At 51.6% G+C, this 21,367-nt stretch overlaps 1 protein-coding gene across 4 annotated transcripts in view; it reads right to left on the bottom strand.

Annotated features, from left to right (window-relative positions):
* Nucleotides 1-2,473: 2,473 nt before the first annotated feature.
* The window catches only part of GMPR (guanosine monophosphate reductase), a 41,251-nt gene continuing 22,357 nt past the window's right edge, over nt 2,474-21,367 (bottom strand). For 2 of the 4 annotated variants that reach the window (XM_054591868.1, XM_054591869.1), the window contains exons 5-10: nt 20,541-20,622; nt 16,527-16,633; nt 10,708-10,881; nt 9,134-9,176; nt 6,482-6,641; nt 2,474-2,960 (exon numbers count right to left, since the gene is read on the bottom strand). In XM_054591868.1, the coding sequence (XP_054447843.1) occupies nt 2,780-2,960; nt 6,482-6,641; nt 9,134-9,176; nt 10,708-10,881; nt 16,527-16,633; nt 20,541-20,622 (747 nt within the window). In that variant the 3' untranslated portion in view covers nt 2,474-2,779. The remainder of the gene's footprint in view (nt 2,961-6,481; nt 6,642-9,133; nt 9,177-10,707; nt 10,882-16,526; nt 16,634-20,540; nt 20,623-21,367) is intronic. The other 2 variants (XM_054591871.1, XM_054591872.1) reach the window with 2 other exon arrangements.

Here is a 21,367-nt window from a genome sequence, read left to right on the forward strand (position 1 = left end):
GTAGTTATGCCTGTTAGAAACTCAACGTGCAGGGGGTACCTGGCACATGGAGGGGCCCCTGTGTGTCAAGAGTACTACACCCCACGTTTGCACTGTGCCATCTCCGAAACACGCGGCTCAGCAGTTGCCCCAGAAAAGTAACTCCTCAAGGAGGGACCCGTGTGACGTTTGCCACGCACGTGTGTTGCTATGAAATCCCTCCAGTTGTGAGGTCCTGCAGAGGTGGAAGAGAACTCTCGGTGCCCGGTTAGCCCAGGGAGGAAAGGGTGACTCTCCTCCTGTCTTCCTGGTAAGGTGCTCGGGGGCATCTCACCAGGGCCGTACTCTCAGGACTTAGGAGCTGAGGCCCTCACACGCCGTGAATGTTAGTGTGTGAAAGAACGTGCGTTAAACCAGCAGCGGTGAGGAGAGCCTCGTGGCCCGGACAGGAAGAGCTGCCCACGGCCCCCTCCTCCTCCAGAGCAGTCTGGGCGGACGTGCTGTGTGCGGGGGGCAAGGCTGGGGCAGCCGTCTGAATCGCTGCCTTCCCTGTTCTCATATTAGATGCTAATGGTTCTGACAAGCGTGGGGTCCAATGGCTGCGAGACTTATCTGGACTGGTCACACAATTAGGGACAAACCTTTGCTCCACCCGCCGTGGGAAAGGCAGGAGACTGTGAAGTGCACCGCCTGAGCCCCCAGGGGGAGGGCACCCAGTGCGCTGGCTCTCCTCCCCTCCCCACCTCCCCGCTGCTTCACCGGAGGGCCTGCAGTGGGCAGCGGGGCGCTGCGTCTGTCCGTGTCCTGTATGACACGCAGCGGGTCTGAGGGCTGCCCCCCTGCGGCGCCCCCAGGCCCATTCCTGTTGGAGGCAGAGGTGGACTGGCCACAGAGAGGGGTGACAGCCTTACAGGTGCTGCTTTTTGTGAAGCCTCTGCTTCAAAATGATTCAGAAGAGTATGTGGCTTTTTCAAGAACTCAGCTTTCACTTCCCTAAAAACTGGATGAGTGCGGGACCTGCCTTCAGTTGATTTTGGGGGATCCAAGAGCTAGCCTGCAGTCTTTAGGGGAGACAGGCAGCGCAGGCAGACAGGACTGCAGAGGGCTGCCCGGGGGGCCGCGCAGGCCGACGGGCACCCGCCCCCCGGCCCCGCCCCACCTGGCAGTACGTACGTGCCGCCCAGGAGGAGCCCAGCCTGAGGGGCCACGGCTAACAGCCCCTTACTACGGATTCCTGCTGGAACATTTTAAGGATTCCTTCAGATCCTCCTTTCCGTCACCTTTCCCCCTTATTTCCCAATAAAGGAACTTTAAGAAACATCAGGGCTTGCTGTCTATCGTGTCTCCCAGAGGCGCGGCGGGGGCTCACGCCTCACACAGGCAGCAGACAGAAAGGTCGGGGAGCCTCCGGCACAGCCCCACGTCCTGCTCGGCATTAAACATCCGCTTGACCCTCACGTCTCAAGGGTGTAGCCACTCGTGTTTCTAGAAGGATTATTCTTAATGGATAGCGGGAGAAATGGGTTACAATGGAGTTAGAGTTGCTGAATCTTTGAAACTGGGCCTCTAGTTCCGGGAGTGTGTGATGGTTTGGTCAGAGTCTTCCTATCGTGTCCCCGGCAATCATTTCGCCCTCGTACTGGAGTGGCCCTTCCTTTACTCAAGGGCCATGGCTTGCATTTTCAGAGAAAAATTTAACTCCTCTGTCTGCTTCTTTAGAAGTAAATGCGTACACCTGCCAGTCCTGTTCCTCAAGGAACGCTTCAAAAGCGGCCAGCCGCCATCCGTCCACCCCGCCCCCGGTGGAAACAAGCGCCTGCCCAGCCATGGGTCCTTTCCCCTAGAAACACCGGTGTTACCAGTGAGCTGACCGTCACCCAGGAGCACCGTGTGGTCCTTGCTTCAAAGTCAGTCACCACAAGGGAACAGTTTTAACTGTATTTTAAACCAATGTTTTAGGAAACTGCCAGTCGAGGTTTTTGCTGTTTTCTCAGTGGGACTCTGCCTGCTACTTTTTTGGTGGATAACCTTTCAATGAAATATCCTGTGGAATTTCATGAGTGTATAATAAGAGAGAGGCCAGCCTGGCAGGTTGGGACTCAGAAAGGAAGAGGAAGAGGAGGAGGAAACAAAATGAAGGTGAAAAACCAGGACAGGGACAACTTCCCAAAAGGAGCACCAAACTGGCAGGGAAAGATGGATGACCTATTCCCAAAAGCACGCGTAGCAAAGACGGTGAAAACACGTCACCACGCATCAAGAGTGCCCACAGGAAACCAATTCTTCAAACCCATCTGTGCTGTCGTTCTTCTCCAGCAAACAGGCTGGAGGGGGGTGATGCCCGGTGCTCTGACTGCACCCCCCACCAACCCCTGGGCCTGGACTTGGAGCCACGAGCATGTCTGGGGAGGAGACTGCAAACCCTAGCTTCACCTACAACTCGGTACCTGAAAATGCAAACTCCAGGACTCAAGTAAGTCTTAAGATAACAGCATTATATTAAAGTGAAACCATTTTCTTTTTTAAAAAGAAAAGAAAAAGGTAAGAGTGTTAGTTTTAACAATGAGGTTATGGGCTCTGGGTAGCTGGGCTCTGACCACTGACCCTATCAGTGCTCTGCTTCCCGGCCCCCCGAAAGGCACTAGGGGAGCCCCAGAGCCTCCAGGCGGCAGGAGGGGGAGGAGGCGGCAGCATTCCAGCATTCAGGAGCATCCGGAGGCGCTGATGTAACAGGAAGACAGTGTGAACGCAGTTGTGTGTGGAAGCTTCCATGAGCAGGATCGGCACATCATCCGCAAGGTTAGCTGAACACCGTGTTGTGCTGTTGGGTCACCCGGATGAACGTCGCCCTTCTGCTGAGCTCTTTGAGCTTGGCGGCCCCCACATAGGTGCAGGTAGACCTCAGTCCCCCGAGAATATCCAGAATTGTGTTTTCTACATCCCCTTTGTAAGGCACTTCCACAGTCTTGCCTTCAGAGGCTCTGGAAGAAAGAGGAAGTGCTCCTTTTAATCAGGTTTTTTCCTTAAGAGCCCAGCCAGAGTTATGCCCAGCTCAGCACCTGACACAGCCCCGGGGCCCTCGGGAAGCTAAATGCCCTCTGACCCCAGGCCCACACAGCTATGAATGCAGAGCTGACCTTGCCAGCCTCTCAGGCAAACACGGCCCTTCCGCCCAAAACGCACGACCTCACTGCTGGCCACTCAGAGCACCAGAGAAAGGCACGTCTGTCAGCAGCACTGGGAGAAGCACAGCCGAACCACCCTGCACCACGGCACTGCTCTCAGCAGGGGGCCTCCACTCTGCCCCTACAGAAACTAACTTCATCCCTCTACTCTGCCTTCGCCTGAACGCCCATCGCCGGCTGACCCAGAGCAGGCCTGGCGAGTTGCCTCCAGAAGGACCCGACACCACCACCTCGTCTGCGCACCAACAGAAGCGGCCCGGAGCTCCCCGCTCCTGCATGCCAGATCAGACCCCGAGTGTCTTCAAACGGGACACCCAAGAGGAGGAGGAGACCACCGATAAAATGAACGACTCAAGCCCTACCAGGTTACGTAGGAACCGCCACCAACAAGATACAGCGACTTCCCTCGAACGACCTGCCCTTCTAGGGCAGCCCTTTGCGGGACACATTCCCCCGGCTCCCTCCCTGCACCCGCCGCCCTGCGCGTGGTGAGGTCCCAGCAATGGTGGAACCGGCGGAGAGCTAAGGGCTTGCTGAGCGCTGGAGACCTGAGGGCTTTGGTGAGTGTCTTTCCTGTTTTCAGAAGAATATTTAGAAATTCCTATCTGCCCACAGGGCAAACATTAACATTATCTAACTGTCCTTGCTGAGTTGTCCCACTCTTTACAAGGCCACCATGCAACGCTGTCTGATTCTACACGTCAGGTCCCCATATGGCAAAATGGAGAGGCATCGCCAGAAGGAAGTCGCAAATCTACGTAAAATTCTGGCCCTCATCTAAGGGCCGGACAACCTGGAAGATGTAACAATTAAACAGATTGTTACCAGAACAATTCCTAGTTGGTCTCCACACAGAATTTCAAAAGGGCATTAACTCTCATACACCAAAATCTACACATGCAAGACATTCTTGGGTGAAACCCAGCTATTAAACCACTGCCTAGGCCAAGCTAGCCTAGTGGCTGGCTTAGAGCGCCACTATCACAAAGCAAGTCACAGGTCACATGCAAGATTGCTCATGTCACTGCACCCTGTGACCACAGACCAGCATCTATGCACTTGCGCTGGCAGTGACTGTCATTTAATTCTCTCAAGCCCCAGGGCCCTTCCTGGTGCTTATTGGAAATTACCCAGCTTCTCATCATTGCGTCTCTGCTAACTGGTGATGGCACCTTTTGCAAGTCATTTATTGTTAACGCTCAAGTCTTCTCATCTGTAAAACAAAGGTACTTTGATCTATCTCCCGCAGACAGCGTGAGAACTAAATAAATGGTTAATGACTGGGAAGGAATTAGCAAAGCATAAGTAACTCAGTCTTAATTAAATATAATGTCAAATAGGAGAACCATCCTTGTGAGGAGATAATGGGGATGAGGCTGCAAACAGTGAGTGGAAGAGGGGAGGGGGGGCCGGGGCGGAGGGGGGGAGAAGAGACAGAGTGCGGACAGATACAACCTGCAGGGCTCAGCCTGCCTCTGGATTAAGGTCCTGATTCCTTCGGCGCATCCCTTCCTTGTCTAAGACTCGAGTCAAGTCCAGACTGAATCTTAATACTCCTGAACATTTTCTGTTACGTCTAGACCCAGCTGAAATGAGAGGGGATGACTTTTCTTTCGGCCCTTGGTTTCTGTTCACACCGAGCCTGGCCCGGCTTCCCTCTCTGCTTCTCTTAGAACCCAAAACAGATGCGACAGCCAGGGGGCAAGACCGCACTCCAGGCAAAGCAGCCGGCTGCCGCCCAGTCACCAGGGCTCCGCGGACAGCCCAGTCCCTGGGAGACTGCGCGCCGCACAGACCAGTCGCCGTGGTTGCTGGTAGAGACAGAGCTCTTGGCTGGGGGTCCAGGGTAGCACTGAGGCAGCAGCCCCGCTTCCTCCTGCCCCCCTCCGCAAGCCTCGGAACACCCTCCATCAGTGACCGTGTGGGGCAAGGCCACTGTTCTCAGGCTGCATGGGAAGGAGGGCTCCCTTGTCCTGACCATCTGAGGCTGCCAGGGTGAAGGTGTGAATGTAGCCCCCTGCTCCCCTTTCCCACCCTGCCTTCCCCACACGGTGCTGTCTTCTTTATTGAGGTTCCCCCCAAAAGAGGAGAAGACTGGAGAGAATGAGAACTGAAGCCCCCCAGTGCCCCACTGAAGAACAGAACACGGGAGTACCCCACACTGCCCACCTGCCCGCAACCCTGGCGGGTTCTAATTTTTTACCTCTGGATTGGCTTGAGCCTTATGTAATGCATCTGAATCCCAGGACCTTACAATGAGCTGTTAGGTAGGGAAGACTGGGAGGAAATGGAGGGTGTCAGCCTCGGAGGGCCCGGGTTTCCATCCCAGTGCCTGAGGCATCCTGGAGAGGGGCAACTGGCTCTCTCACAGGGGACTTCCTTCCAAGGATCCACCACTCTCCGTCCCCTCCCCCTCACATGGCCTGTCATCAGCGCTAACCCCAATTAGAAGCAATAGCAGACTCTGCGGCCGGGCAAGGTCGTGGATACATTGTCATAAGGTTCTTAAAACACACATGCAGACAATTAAAATGGAAGTGATCTGTACACTTGAAACTTACATAATTTTATTAACCAATGCCACCCCAATAAATTCAATTAAAAATTTAAAAAGAAAAGAAAAGAAAATGGAAGTGAAATACAGGCCAAATTATCTTTTGGGATCAAGGATTTTTTAAGAAAGATAAGAAGTGAGCCTCTTTTTTGCAATGAGTGACAATTAAAGGGCTAAAAATACTGCCTGCGTCAACTGCCAGAGCCCGGAGGCAGGTGAGAGAGAGCCCTCTGTGAGCCGCATGGGTGAAACACAGCCTCCTTCCAGGAGGCCCGGCCCCCACGCCGTGGCCCAGACCACACCTGTCTCACAGGCGATGGCAGACCCACTCTTCGACCCAATCCCTGTGGCCGGGACTCCTGCCGGGCCAGAGATCGGAGGGCGGGCACAGTTCGGCCGGCACTCTCTCAGATGGCCAAGGCCGTGCCCTCCCTGCCCACGCCCTGGAATTCTGGAGCGTCACCCCGGGACTGGCTGAGTAGTAGTCGCACCTACTCACGCTTCCCCCCTACTCACATTTCCAACCCGATCCAAACCACTAATGGTCTCCCTGCCTTTTGAAGGCCCCACACACTACAAATACTAGTTGGGTAAAAAACAGGGCTAATTAAAAAGAGCACGACAGGTTTTCTAGCCCGTTGCCATGGCACTTGAGGGTGTCAGAAGCGAGAGTCTCCGAGACCTGCTTCCACCCCGTTTCTGTAAGAAGCAGGAGAAAAGTGAGTGAGTCCTCGCCAATGAGAAGCCTTCGCCCGCCCCTTACCTGTACTCGGCTACCCCTCCTGCGTGCTTCTTCATTGCTGTTTCGGAGCTCATCCCGTAGAAGAGCTTGAGCTTCTGCCCATTCCTCTCGATCACCTCTCCAGCACACTCGGTGTGGCCCGAAAACATCCCTCCTAGCATGACAAAATCCGCCCCGGCTCCTAAACGCCAGTCGTGGGGACAAAAGGAAGCAGCAGAGAAAAGAGCTCAGAGAAAGTCGGCTCCGGAAACATCCAAGTGCTACCCCAACTCACCCTGCCTCCTCCTAGCTACAGTCAACAAAAAAGCTCAACCTCTCCCCCTGGGAAAAAGTTTACAAGGGTTCCTTTTGGAGGGAGTTGGGCACTGGACACTCAGGAGACGCATGCGGCCTCCTGAACGGTGGCGGCTAACACACTGGGCAGGCCTTAGGAGTCAACGATGATGACCCTCCCATGGTCTAAGTCTTTTAGAATCAGGGAAACATTAAAAATTGAGCAGCATTTCAGAGAGCATGCTGTCCAATCTTATACCTAATGCAGTAAGTCCTCTACAATGTCCCCATCAGGCCTCTGGTCTGCCTGAGCTCTCGGCACGCACTCTGTGTAGACCATGAGAAGTCCTCAGAACAGACTGAAGCTCCTATTCTAGGGACTGGGCATAAAGGCGAGAAATCTAAACATGTGCATGTATGCACGTAGAGACAATACATTGTGTGAAACTTTACCTCACCTCTGTCGTGATAAATATTTGACTTCCAGAGTAAATAATATCCCATATTAATCACCTAATGACATGCAACTTCCCAGCTAAGTACAGAGGAGACCGGGGTATTGAAGTTGTCTTTGTAGGTTGGAGCAGGACCGGGAACAGCTGGCCCCGCAGGGCTGGCTCACTGCTGTGTCCCCAGGGTCTGTCACAGCGCATGGCACATGGCAGATGCAGAGCGACTAGCTGTCAGAAAGTAAAACGTGTATGTGGAAGAAAGAGAAACAGCCCCACGTCCCGTCCTGTCCACGGATAACTGCAGAGAGGCTCTCCACTGACCGCCACAGACTGTGACAAACCGCCCCAACCATTCCTCCCGGGTGAGTCCTCGCGAGGGTGCACATTCAGAACACGAGGCTACCAGGGTGCAGATGTAGTACGTAACAAGGATGAAGGACAAGGGGGAGCAAGCACAGGAACCCCTGAAAAGCAGCCTTGATCTCTGCCATCTGGTTGTTTAAATATTCATAAGACTCTGGCTGTTCAGGGCGGGCCCCTGGCCTGCAGTCAGGCAAAGCAGGCACCACAGGACCTTTCCGCTTGGTGACAAGCTTTGAAGGCCATTCCTTGCACGGTCCCCAGCACACATGCTGGCCCCCTAGACACCCCACCCCCGCCATGACTATGAGGGAGCGAGACAACTGGAGTCCCACAGGCTGCCTGAGGGCCACAGCCCTGGGAGCGGGCGTAAACACAGGAACACAGCCCGGACCCACTCAGACAGCACTTTGAAGTGGCTTCTCATTGCTTTTATTTCTGAACACTCTCACGGTCTTTCCGAACTCACATTTTCCCTAACTTGGTCCCCGCCCCTTACGCTCGCTTGGTTCCTGGCTGCACCCACTGGAAGGAGAATGGATGAGGAAAAGACACCAGGAACGTTGTCCAGATCTGTGACCTATGAGGCTCCTTCTTTAGGACCTGTCACTTTAAAGTGTGCTCAACTCCCATGCTGAGCAGGAAGGGTGCTATTAGCAGGGAGCCCCAAGTGGCACACCCATCAGGATGAAGATGGTACTCAAAAATCAATAGTAAAACTGTCCTTGGCCGACAGTCCTTAAGGGGAACGGAGCACGTGAGAATAGTTGGAGTCCTGTGTTTTCCCTGCTCTGCCTCTGACTTTGTCACTTGCCTCTTGGAGCTCTGTCCCCTGGACAGTCTCCAGGGTTACTGCAAGCCCAGCCTCTGAGAACACTGACCCATGTTTCCTTTTGTCACTACCAGTAGTGGTTGTGTTTTTTTAAGCCAATGCCTAACCCAAGACATTCTATGGGACATACTCAGAACCAGGGATGAAGAATCATGCGGACAGAATCACTGAATGCAGACACAGAGAAAAGCCAAAGTTCGCAAAGGTCAAGGGGCAGGCACAGCATGTTCAGATGATGGACTTCCAAGTGCTTTCCCAAGAAAAACCCAGGATACCCTGACTTGACCCCAGGTGCCGGCCCCACCGGCTCGCAGCTGGACACTGCGGCCCCCTCACAGGGAGCGGGCTCCTCAGCGTCCAGTAAGAAACTGCTGCTGGGAGGCCCGCCGTCCTGTGCGGTTTCCCCCAAGACGCTCCCTGCAGCGGCTGCATATCGCACCTGGTACTGTCCTTTTCCGCAGGCGCCCTGGGCCTTCTCAGCCGTGACGTCTGAGCTGCGACTTCACCCACCCCTGGCTTGCAGGATGGCATCCCTAGATCTGTCCCCGGGAACTCGGCCTGCTCTGCCACCCGCCAGAGTGAAACCGATGCCAGAATCTGTGCCAGTTGGGCCTGAAATCCAGGGAGAGGGCACTCAGGCCTGGCCGCAACGTCCCTGCAGTTCCCACTGCCTCACTCCGATCCCTCCCCGTCCCTGTCCCCACCCCGTGGTGCCCTGCAGCTACGGGGAGCTCCCTCCTCCCCCATGCTCCTTACCAAAGGCTTTGGCGACATCTCCTGGACACGTGCAGCCTCCGTCCTTCAAAGAGGGAAACAGCAAAGAGGGTGTCAGAGGGGGCTCACCCGGGCTGTCCCTCTCCCCGGGGGCGACAGGGAGTTGATACCCCTCCCCACCCCTCAGCCAAGCACATAACCCTCAGAGCCAAAGCGCAACACTGCCCTGAACAGGCACCTTGCAGCCCCCAGCCTGCCCACCGCCCGGGAAGCTGCTGGGCGCAAAGAGGGGCTCCACCTCGGCCTCTTCCAGCCCCTTCACAACGTGCCTCCAAGTTCATTCTCATCCAGTAGTCACCTCTCCCCACCTGCCTGGCGTGAGATGAGATTTATTTAGTACAAGAGCTGAATTATTTTAAGAGCCAGGAAGGACACCGAGTCAGTTCCTTTATATTTCCAGCCACGCCGTGTGTTTCTAATTCACCTTCATGTACTGCTGCCTTAGTCCAACGAGCATTCCTGACACCCACTCTACCCACCTGGGGCTGCCTGAATGCCTAGCAGGACAGTCTGTTCTTGGGCTGCCAGCCCGGCTGTGGGGGTTGTGTTTAAACACCAGGAACACAGCACCAGGTGTCCAGGATGCAAAGTCACTGGGCTCCCTCACAGACACAGAAGGCACAAAGTAGCCAGGCTACCTGCTATTTGCGATGTGGCCTGGGTGCGGCCCAAGGAGGCAAAGGGCGGTGAGGGCGGCCTGGCAGCCAGATCAGACCGGGAGAGGCAAGGAAGCCAAGACACTGGGCAGGCAGGGTTGGTCTCCGGGCTGGGGACATGTGACGGAGCCCAGACTCAGTGTGGATGCTGGAGAAACACCAAGGTCTCCGAGGGAAGTGCCTGTCCCCAGCAGGTAGGAAGAGCATCGAGCGGCCGTCTGGCACTGGGAAGAACACAGAAAACAAAGGCCACCCAGACCACCTTGCTTCACAACTGGCGGGAAGGTGGGTGCACCTCTGGAGCTGGAGGGTGTCTACGCGGAACTGGAACCACTTTCTGAATAGCATCTCCAACTGAGGAGGATGGGGGCCTCTGGGGCTCAACCCTTTTTTCCTTCCTGCTATTCAGGCCTGTCACTCCAGGACCTAGAACTCAAATGCTGTCTTGTGACGGCTCTGCAGTTCTGAGCAAAAGGCAGGTATGAAGGCTCAATCTTATCCTTCCATGAATATTTACTGACTACAGGTATTTCCTGAATCAAGTGTGCTATTCGTGTGTGGCTTCTCCGACCCCCAGACGACCACAGCCTCTGCACTGACGACATGTGGCACGGCCCCCAGCTGCACACAGCAACATGGCTGGTGGCTCTGTACATCCAGTTAGAGCTCCAAAGCTCCGGAATACTTACCTGCTCTTTCAAAGGTACCACCCCACGTGCCCTCGCATGTCCTGCCAATTATTTTTAAAGTGCTTTACCTCTTTATCTAAACCAGTTCTATACAACAGGCTTTCAAACTTATAACCTCAAAAGGTGAAATAAACTCATGCTCCTGTTAAATATCGGTCCCTAACGTATTTGCCTTTAAACACACACACATGCCCTGTGTCTCTTGCTCAACTTGCTCGTGAGTAGGTTGTGACTGTGAGGGTGTCTTGTGGGGGGCCCTGAAGTCCCACATTATCGTGGTCAGTGGTGAGTCCTGCCTCGAGAAGGCCTGTGTTCCTGGGACTCGAAGAGAGTGGGCTCCTGGGGTGGGCTGAGATGTCCCCCCTCCACAGGGCCTGGTGACGTGCTGTGGGGAGGAAATCATACTTAATCGTCTGCTCACCCGGTTTGGGGAAGGCCTGTGAAACAGACAACGCAGACCAACCCGCTGGGCTGCACACGTGACCCACTGCAGCGACCCAACGTCACATCATGCCGTAGGGCACAGGAATCGGCTCCCTGCTACCATTTAATCCTCACTCCAGGGTATGTTTTTATTGATTTTAGAGAGGAAGGGAGAGAGAGAGAGAGAAACATCGACGAGAGAGAAACATCGGCTGCCTCCCGTACGCGTCCCACCCGGGAATCAAACCCACAGCCTTTCGGTGTACCAGACAACACGCCGACCAACGGAGCCCTCCATCCAGGGCTCCCTACTGCCATTTCCAGGTAATTTCCACAAGTTGTTCAAAGCAAGATTGCATGTTCTCAGGAGGCAGAGCAATAGGCACAACGCCCTCCCCCACTCCCCCTGCAATCAAAGACACTTACGCTCATCATAGCTACACGAAGCTGGTTTTTTAAAAAACAGTGTGCAGTGCTTGCTTTGGCAGCACATATACTAAAAAAAAGTGTGCATATACTCAAAGGGTTACTTGTTTTGTTTTTCAAAACTGTTAACATTATATTTTAGTAGGAAAGGCATCACATTACATGAGTGGTGACTGGATCTGTGAACTGTCAGCAGACCTCCTCTTCTTAAAAAAAAAAATACCTGCTCATCCCTACAATAAGGGGTAGCAAAAGCAAGCCTGGGGTCAGCAGAAGAAATCTGAATCAAGCACCTACTATGAGCCAGGAACTGTTACAAATTTCTTTTTTCTTTTTTTTTTTTATTTAAACACCACCAGAATCTGAAGTTGACATTTTGTAGGTGGGGGCGGGCGTGGTGAGAGAGGTTCGGAAAGGCTGAGTGACGTGCCCAAGGTCACACAGCTATACTAACAGGACAACAAGATTAGAAGCCTGGTTAAGAGTAAACTCTACAAATGTCTAGAAGCATACCTATAAAAGCATTAGCAGTGGTTAGTTCTAGTCATATTTATTTTCTTTACCTTTATTTGTATTTTCTAACTTTTTTTAGGCTAACTCTATTTCTGTTGGGGAGTTTTTCAAGCCTAAGAAGTTGTTTGAAAGAATTTGTTTAGGTCTAAGTAAAGGTCTAGCTGTTCCTAAAGTACCACATTAAATCAATAAAATTATAGGATTTGCTGTTGAACCTCTACTCCTTTGCCAAGGGTCAGCGAGGGGATGTGAGCGCTGACGGGGTGTGGGAAGGAGGGGCTGGGGCTGCTTCGAATCAACCCAACCCTGTATCGTTAACAGCCCCTCACAAAAGCAGGCCTCCTCAAATTGATAAGCACGTTCTCTAGGTCTCTACAAAATACACTGATTAAAATGTTGAAATAGTGTAGAGAAGAGACAACCATAATCCCAGTCGGCCTAGTCACAGGACTTTTTTCCGGTCCTGTGATGCACTACGAAGTCCAAGCCTTTTTGGTTCTTGGCTCCGATTGCCCCCTCTCCCATCGTTCTGCCGGGGTAATTCTTGACTCTGCACTGAAGATGTGCTTGAGCACTCTGAGGGGAAAGGCCTCGTGTGAAACAGATTAAGCTGAAGTCTCCCAAAGCAACGTGGTGGGAAAATGAGCAGCCTAGGGATCCTGCGGAACCTGCATTCCCTGCAGCTTCCGCAAGTCCTTCCCCCTCTTGGAGCCTCCTCGTTTCATGAGGGCGGTCAGTGGAGGCCGCGGGACGATGGAGATGGACAGACTCCGGTCTGAGTGCAGGCTCTGTGCCTACCAGCCGCGTGACGCTGAACAAGTCACTGAAGGACTTGAAGCCAGTTTTCTCACCTCGTATGATTGTTATTTGTATGCGCCAATTTGTCTGGGCCATGGAGTGCCCAGATGTTTGATTAAACATTATTCTGGATGTTTCTGTGGGGGTATTGGTGGATTAAAATCAGTAGCATGAGTAAAGCAGGTTGCCCTCCCTAATGAGGGTGGGGCTCATCCAATCAGTTGAAGGCTTGAATGGTACAAAACGGCTGACCCTTCCCAAGAGAGGGCATTCTCCCTAACTGACTACCTTTGAACTGGGAAATGGGCTTCTCCCTGCCTTCTGATTCCAATGGAAACAGTGGCTCCTCGGTGCTCAGGCCTGCAGACTCGGACGGGAACTCTACCGTCAGCTGCCTCCAGCTTACCAAGTCCTGCAGATTGGGGACTTCTCACCCTCCATCATTGCCTGACCCAAGTCCTTATAATAAATCTCTCTCGCCACATGCACACACATGATTAGATGTTTCTCTGAAAACCCTGACTAATACATCAAATAAAGATAACAGGTACCTTGTCATGTTGTTCCAAGGATTAAAGGTTATATGTATGTTACGCCTCGCAGATAGTAGATGCTCAATAAATGACAGACATTATTTCCTCCCAAGCTGTTCCCGCCTTTCCAATTCTCTCCTTTGTGTGATGTCCCTAGCAGATAACAAGACAAAACTAACTGGTCATACCATAATCTTCACCTATGCGGGGGGGGGGGGGGTTAGGGGGGATGGGGGGGGGGGGGACATCCTGGATTTTTCAGCTCTGTGCCTCTCAACAGCCCATGTGGGCCACAATAAATAGAAACCTGATTCCAGTCCAGCCTCTTGGGTGTAAACACCTGCAGAACAGACTCTGTGCTGTGGCTTCTTTCTGAACGTCACCAGCACGGATGTGCCAATTCAGCAACTAATGTGTGAAATGAGACAGCTGAAAGGAAATTGGACAAAGTGGCAGGATCCAAAACATCTGATGGGCTGCCAGCGGGTTTAAGACTGCTGGCACGGAGAAGAAAACTACTTGTGAAACTCCATTAGTCAACAGGATGGTAGGGAAAATGGTTGCTTTGAACTCCAAGACACTTGGCTGGTTAGAAGAAATGAGCTGGCCCTGACCAGTGTGGCTTAGTTGGTTGGGCGTCATCCTGCAAAGCAAAAGGTCACTGGTTCAGTTTCCAGTCAGGGCACATGCCTGGGTTGTGGCTTTGGTCCCTGGTTGGGATGTATGCAGGAGGCAAATGATTGATGTTCCTCTCCCTCTCTTTCTCCCTCCCTTCTCCTCCCTAAAAATAAATAAAATCTTTAAAAAGAAAAAAAAAAAGAAGGAATGAGATGAAGTTGAGTACAGACCCCTATAAGTCTGTGAACTTCATTTAATCATTTGGCTACAAATTAAACTTCTAATCGCATCTAGGAAATGTCTCACTGTTAATGGAAAATGAAAAACCCAGAGCACCAGCAGCACAAGCCTGAGCTGTCATTGCCCCTAACTGACAAATTCAGAGCTGCTCCCTGGCCCTGACGGACGAGACCTGACTGGAGCAATGACCTGACCTATAGAAGCCAGGGGTTCTCAGTCCTGACAGCACATCAGGCTGACTTGGAGGGCTTGTTAAAAACAGATTCCTGGGCCTCATCCTCTGAGTTACTGATTCGGGTCTGGATGGGGTCCGAAATTTTCTAGTAAGTCCTTAGCTGATACTGATGCTGCTGGCCTGGGCACCACACTTAGAGAACTGCTGAAATAAGCGGTAAAGTAGGTGTGCTGTGTACAGAGATCCCAAATGGGCTTCCAATCGGTCACCTGGTACCAGCAGAGCCTCCACCCCCGCTGACAAATGGCCCCGTAAAATTTCTAGAAAGGCACAACTGTGGGATCTTAGACTACATTCATAGTAAAACTATTAATTTGACCTCCACTGATTTGGAAATGGTAGCCATTCAAGGAATGGCTATAATACAAGGTCTACATACTGATTAAGATTCTTGATGGTAATAGAGACTTATGACTGATTACATATGATGCTTTTAGGGGCCAATGTCCATGGGCTGAATTCACTAGGATGGGGTCCAGGAATGTCAACTGTAAGAAGCTTCCCTGGTGCCTCTCCTGCAGTCAGCCTACAAGGCTACAGTAAGCCTCTGAGAACCACTGGCATCTTGGAGAAAGTGCAGTCTTGAGACTTCTCGCTCAGTCACTTCACTCAGCAAATGAAGGACAGCTTCACGTCAGCCTCTTACACACTAGTTGTTCAATAAATGAGTGTTAGTCTGTTCACTGTGGCAAAAGCTAAAGGGACTGGTATGGAGTGGAGGGGCTTAGAACTCTGCCTACAACCAACCTTTAGTCATTACCAGCTTCTAGAACAATAGTAGATGCTGCTCTATAAAGACTTGCTGTCCACATGGATGGGTGGATGGAAAGCCTGGATGAAGAATGAGAAGGAGCACACGGGCAATCTGCATTGGACCCCGAGTTAAGGACCCGGCTCCCAGCTTCAGTTGTTACCTGAAGATCACGTTGGGGGAAACAACAGCTACAGCTCACACGCTGTGGCAGGGCTCAAAGGAGCAAACGTGCCTGCGGGAGTATTAGCACACCCTGGAAGCAGGTCCAGAAGTCAAACCCCAACAGGCTCAAAGGCTGAGCCGAAACCAGCAAGGTAACCTTTGGCCAGGACATGTAATTCATTGTATTTGGACTTAAAAAAAAAAATAACCCATTACTTAATGTGGGCACACAGGTTAGGAATGGTACAACTGAAAAGAAATGAAGATTTAATTTACTATATTCCATATGAGTCCACTGTTACAGAACCACTAAAAATATGTCACTACTTTAGAATTTGTAAAAAACAAACAATACACACATGTATCACCCACATAAGAGGAAGCCGTAGTTCTATCCAAGTCTGTCCAACTATCTGACGTGTCCTGTCCTACTCTGATCATCTCACGCAGAAGGGAAGAGACATGAAAACCCCCATCAACTGTCTGAATTGCGCTCACGTCAATAAGGTAGAGCAGAATTACAGATAAATTGAGGATTTCAACTTGACTTTCATTCAATCCTTCATATTTAGTGTCTGAGTACTTTATTGCTGTTCTTCCTGAAGCTTCATGAAAGTGTTGTTAGATCACTGCCCCTGCCTCTCCTCCCCTCCTTCCCGTATGTGTCTCAACCTGCAAAAACCTAACCTCTGCCCCCAGCAGGCCCCGGAATCTGTTCTCGCTGTGGTAACTGGTGACCCCCTGCTGGCATCTGACACCACCGCCACTGCGGCTAGCTAAGATGAGGTCATCCTGAAGCAATACGACGGATGTTCTCATAAAAAGGAATCATTTGGACACAAAGACAGACAAGCACATAGGGAGAACACTACATGAACACTGGAATAATGGTGCCACAACCCAAGCAACCATAAGAAGCTCACGGGGCCTGGAACCCAGCCTTCCCTAGAGCCCTCATGACCCTGCCGACACCTCAATTTCGGACCTCTGGCCTCCAGGACTGGGAGACAATATATTTCTCTTAAGGCCCCAGTTTGGGGTGGCCATCTCAAAGCTCCCCACGGACCCCTCATCATGCTACCGACCACTTCAAGGACTTACTGACCAGAGTTCTTATTGACCAGTGTGCCCGCCTTACTCGCTGCAGGATAAGCGCGGAGTAGGGCCTGTGTCTCTGCTGCGACCGCAATGCCCGCTCACTTCCAAGGCCGCAGGATGCCAGCAGGTAAGTGGCAACAGCAAGCAGGGCTCCCTCAGGGCCAGGAAGCAGGGCCCTGCCATCCCGAGCGCCTCTGTGATCGTTCCCCCTGCCCCGCTTGGACACTTACAGAAATGATGTGGCCCTTCAGGCCATGGGCAGAGTCAGCGCACTCAATCACGGCACTCAGCTGGGGGTAGCCGACCCCGGTCTTGGTGCGGGTGGTGCACACGGAACCTAGATTAGGGAAGAAGTGAACCCAAAGAGAGGCGATCCATGAATGAGCAGAATGGGACCCAAAATGAACGTCCATCACTGTCACACAGCCCTACCCAATTTACGGGGGGTGAACCTTCCACGGCAGAGGAAAGGTGCGAAGGGAAGGGCAGCCCAGCAGCTCGCCGCAGGTGGTTCTAACCACGCCATCAGGCCCTCACCCCGTCATCTGCTCAAGTCTAAAACAGATTCCACCCCGTAAGCTGCCACCGTTAGTGTCCCCTATGGCAGCTCCCCCTTCACGGCTCGGCACTGATTCGCCACACTTACACCCCCGTTCCTTCCTGCTGCCCTTCACACCACTGCACTGTATTTCCAGGGGCCCCTACATTCCTCCCACGGCCTCCAGCCTTCTTTACCTTCAACTTCTGTCAAATTACTAACTTCTCTACACTCAGCTCCTCACCTGTGAAATGGAAATAAAAACAGTGGCCTCACAGGGCTGTGGTAGAAGTGAAATGGCATGAGGAGTGAAAATCATCTGGCCCAGAACCTGGCGCTAACCCTATATCTGCACCCTCATTCTCTCCCAGCTCTGCCCTCGACACACCCTGCTCATTACTCCTCATGACCTCACAGTCCATCTCCAGCCCCGTCCGGAGTCCCCGTCCAGCCTGGACTCTGAAGTCGGCCACCTAGATGCCTTCGTCCTTTTGACCTCTGTCTTCCCACAGTCAGGGCCGGTCCTCATGGACCGTATGCATTATGGTCCAAGCCGCGTCATGCGCGAGGCGCCAGCATCTGCAGCGCGTCTGCGTGCTCAAGACCCGCCCTTCCCTCCGGGTGAGGACCGGGTGAGCACCGCTGCTCCGAGACCACCTACATCCAACTCCCGAACGTGTACTCTCTTCTCCCACCTTCTTTTCTCCCCGGCCCACTGACCACGCTCCAGACATGCTAACACTTTACTTCCTCCTGCACAGCGAGTTTCTTTCCACCTTAGGGGTTCTCTGTACATGATGCTCCCTCTGTCCAAACACTCCCCTGTGTGCCAACACCCTGGTCTTGCCAAACCTTTCTCATCTTTCAGGTTTCATCTTAAACGTCACTGCCTCCAGGAAATGGTTTGTCACAGCACCCATTTCTAAAAGAGGCGTTTAAGTAATGATTTGTGTAAGAACGGAGGACCTGTTTTCTCTGCTGCATGGTGAACTCCCCAGACGTTCACTGCTGTAGAGTGCTGAGAACAGAGCCCCATACACAAGGCGCTATGGAGAGTCACTGAAAGAATGTATGAGCTCAAGAATGAATGAGTCATCCACATCCCTGTCCTCACTGTTTTGCCATCCGACAGTCCCTCCTGGATGCCCTATGATGCAGGTGATGAAGTGCCCTGGAGCCAGTGTAAAAACTGGGCCAGAAGTGGGGGTGAGGTGCTTTGAGCCCCCGCCTCCTCTCCTGCTCCCCCCACCACCAGTGGCTTCACAGCTTCCCGCAAACGTCTCCCAGGGGTCCTTAGGGACAGGTTTAGACAGAGAAGCATGTCGATACTCCCAGGCCTGGCTTCACCAGGAAGACAGGACCGGGGCCCTTCTCCTACATCTATTCCGCTGCAGGTCAGGATCCATCTCTCTATGTCCATTCCTGCAACACTTGTTGCTCACAACCCTGGAGCCAACGAGTGTCTCTCCCCACCCTCTGCCCCAGATGTGCACTGGGGCAGAACTAGAGTTCTATAAACTGGGTCAAAATGGCTTTCTTCCCTCTCCCCCACTCCACTGCTAGATCCTCAAGAGAAGGAAGTAGCCTTGGCTGTAGTAGCCTGGAGCTCTGCACAGATGAGGGACAAGGTATAGGAGCGATCTTTTTTTTTTTTCTTTACTATTAAATAATTATTCAGATTTAGTTTAGGTTAGAGTTGAGCTTTTTGATGTAGACATTCCACGTAGCTGTTCAGAGACCTCAAACAGTCTTTTCCTCAATCAGAGCAGTGAAAAGATCCTAAATCACACACTTTTGACAGCCTGTGAATATAACATGTTTTTGAAAAATGGATATCTGATTTGCCGCCTTCACTTCTAGCTTCCGGATCTACTTTGAGGACGGCACCTACTCAGGGTCTGTGAGTTCTGCAGGCCCTCAGGGGATGCTCCGTACCCACAGCCCAGAGAACTCCTCTCCAGAGGCAGGCTCCTTTCCCAGCTATCTGGGGGGTGGTCTTGATGAACCCCTAGGTTGGAGGGAGAGACTGGGCACATATTTTCTCCCAGTTATAGGGACAGGGGTGCCCCTTTTCAATGCTTTTCCCAGTTCCTGGGAGTTGCTTAATAGCAAATCTTTTTTTATGCCGTCATTTAGATATGCAATATTCATTGTTTTTACTCCTCCAGTCAACTTAAAAATGAGGTTCCAATATATCAGGCTCAAAGGGAGCCTCTTACTCTCTTCAGTCACGTCTCTTCTAAACAGACAGCCTTGGAGTCACACAGTGACAGCAAAAGGACAATAAAACCTTAGGAGAAACAGAATGTATACATACAGAGGATATACATAAAAAAGCGAGGGCAGCTAAATGCTCACGATTACATCAAGAACAACGCCTTGAGAGCCGAGAAGATTGCTTACACACCTTCATGTCCTATACAGCACCCACCCTGCACGATGGCAACTACGACACACCCAGCACATATTTCTGATTAAATAAGTAACTGGTGACTGCCCTGCCTTTTGTCTTCCTGGTCTATTACCAGCTTGTTCTATTCTCTTCAAAGCCTGGTCTATGACAGCCTATCCTAAGTGGGAGCTCCTTGTCATCAAGGCCTGGGCCTTGTCCTTTCTTCAAATTTTAACAAAGAGAGACACTCAGTAAAGACCAGAGTTGTCTTTTCCTTTCCTCCGAGTATGTTACAAACTGGCTTAAGTGAGTGGCAATATAAAAAACCCAATCCTGACAATCTCCCTGTGTGTTCAAAGCTTGGTGCTTGGATGAGCCTACAGGCTTCTTCTTCCACAACAGCCCCCTCGTGTGCACCTTCCCCTCAAGGCTGACAAGTGTGCAAATCACAGCCCCACAGTGTCTTCTCCCAGCAGCACTTCATCACATTCTTCTCCCGTTAGTTATGAGTTGCTTCCTTTTTCAGTAATGCCTTTGGATAAGCAATATTTTTAGGTCTTTGCTGTTTTTTAATCCCAATTGAAAATATACACCTTCTTTCCTTCTCTCCCATTTTAGTGTCTGGTTAACCATGAATGTGAAGGAAGAATTTAAAAATGTGGAAGCTCCTGCTCGGGTGCAGCCAAAGGGGACACCAAACATCAACTGGCCCCGAGAGAAATGGGCCTGCCAGTGTAAGGACAGAAAGGCTCTGCCTTGTTTCCTGACTCAAGATGCCAATGGGCGGTCCTAGGAGAGAATGCCCAAGAGCATATGGTCAAATCGGATACGGACGTGTATCAGGTGAGGAGCCAAAGGTGATAACTACCCGGGCCATGGGTCAAGTTCAAATGCGGCCTCCCAGCTGCACGTGTATTTGCAATGTTTGGCATCTCTCAAACACTCACAGAAACTTGAGTTATTCATGTCCATTAACTGTCCCATGGATTCTTCACCCTTCATCTTCCTCTTCACGGTAAATATAGTCATTAATGAAATCTGCATTTTCTCTTCCACAATTACGGTGCGCACATTCTAACCACATCCAAGCTCATTTATCAGTTCCCTGGGGGCGGCATCAAGATAGCAACTCGATGACATTTCTAATGCGGAGCTTCTTCTGAAAGCTCAGTAAGAGTTCCAAAAGAAATGTGCTTTAAACTTAAGGATGGGTCACTCATGAGCTCCCTTGTGGCCATCTCCGACCTCCGTGAACCCAGGGTTCCATTTCTCCCCCCACACACCCTCCTCTGTTGTTCTCCGAGAAAGTCTTACCTGGTCCAACTCCCACTTTGATTATATCTGCTCCGGAAAGAATCAGCTCTTCCACCATCTCTCCTGTCACCACATTCCCTGCCTGGGACAAGAAAGACAGCTCACAATCGTGAACTACTCCTGGTGGTACAAGGACAAATAATAAACTCCACAACTGGGCAGAAGGGTAAGCATGTCCTGAAGCCACCAGGCAGTCAGGGACCTTTCCCCAAAAAAAAAAAAAAGTAGGGAAGTAAAACATTGGATCCAATAGGAGCCAGAATTTAACACCTGGAGGCTACATTTGGGTAAAGCACAAACTCTATGGTTTTAGAACTCCAAGACCTTAGACTATCTAGGTCACAACTTTTTGAACATTTCAGCAATGGGTGGACAAAATAAAATCTTAACCCATTTACATAAAAGAAGCAATGCAACACTCTCTCAGCTGATTAAAATCTTTATTGTTGGGCATAAAATGCTTCACAGATCGTAAAACCCCTGAAAAATCTTTCTGGAGCCCCACGGGCCAGGATTAGAAAACTACTGGTCACCTCACAGTTGAGAAGATACCTGGGTGTCCCGCCCAAGGGTCAGAGGTTCCCACCTAGATAGAAAAGGGAAGACAAGCCCTCATGGACCAACAACGCTGGAACCTGCTCCATTTTCAGAACATGAAGCTGTGACCCTAAGAATATACATATAGACCAGGAAGTGGCAGAATCTATAAACCAGAAGGATCCCTGTGGGCTGCAAATAGCACAAGCACTTTCACTGTAGGAGTCTGGGAGCTCAAAAATAGCCCTTTTTATTACAACTTACTGCCCTGTGGATTCTTCAGCTGGTGC

The sequence above is a fragment of the Pteronotus mesoamericanus genome, unplaced genomic scaffold, assembly GCF_021234165.1.
Source record: "Pteronotus mesoamericanus isolate MK-2021 breed Mesoamerican mustached bat unplaced genomic scaffold, CSHL_Meso_final scaffold_31, whole genome shotgun sequence".
NCBI lineage: Eukaryota > Metazoa > Chordata > Mammalia > Chiroptera > Mormoopidae > Pteronotus > Pteronotus mesoamericanus.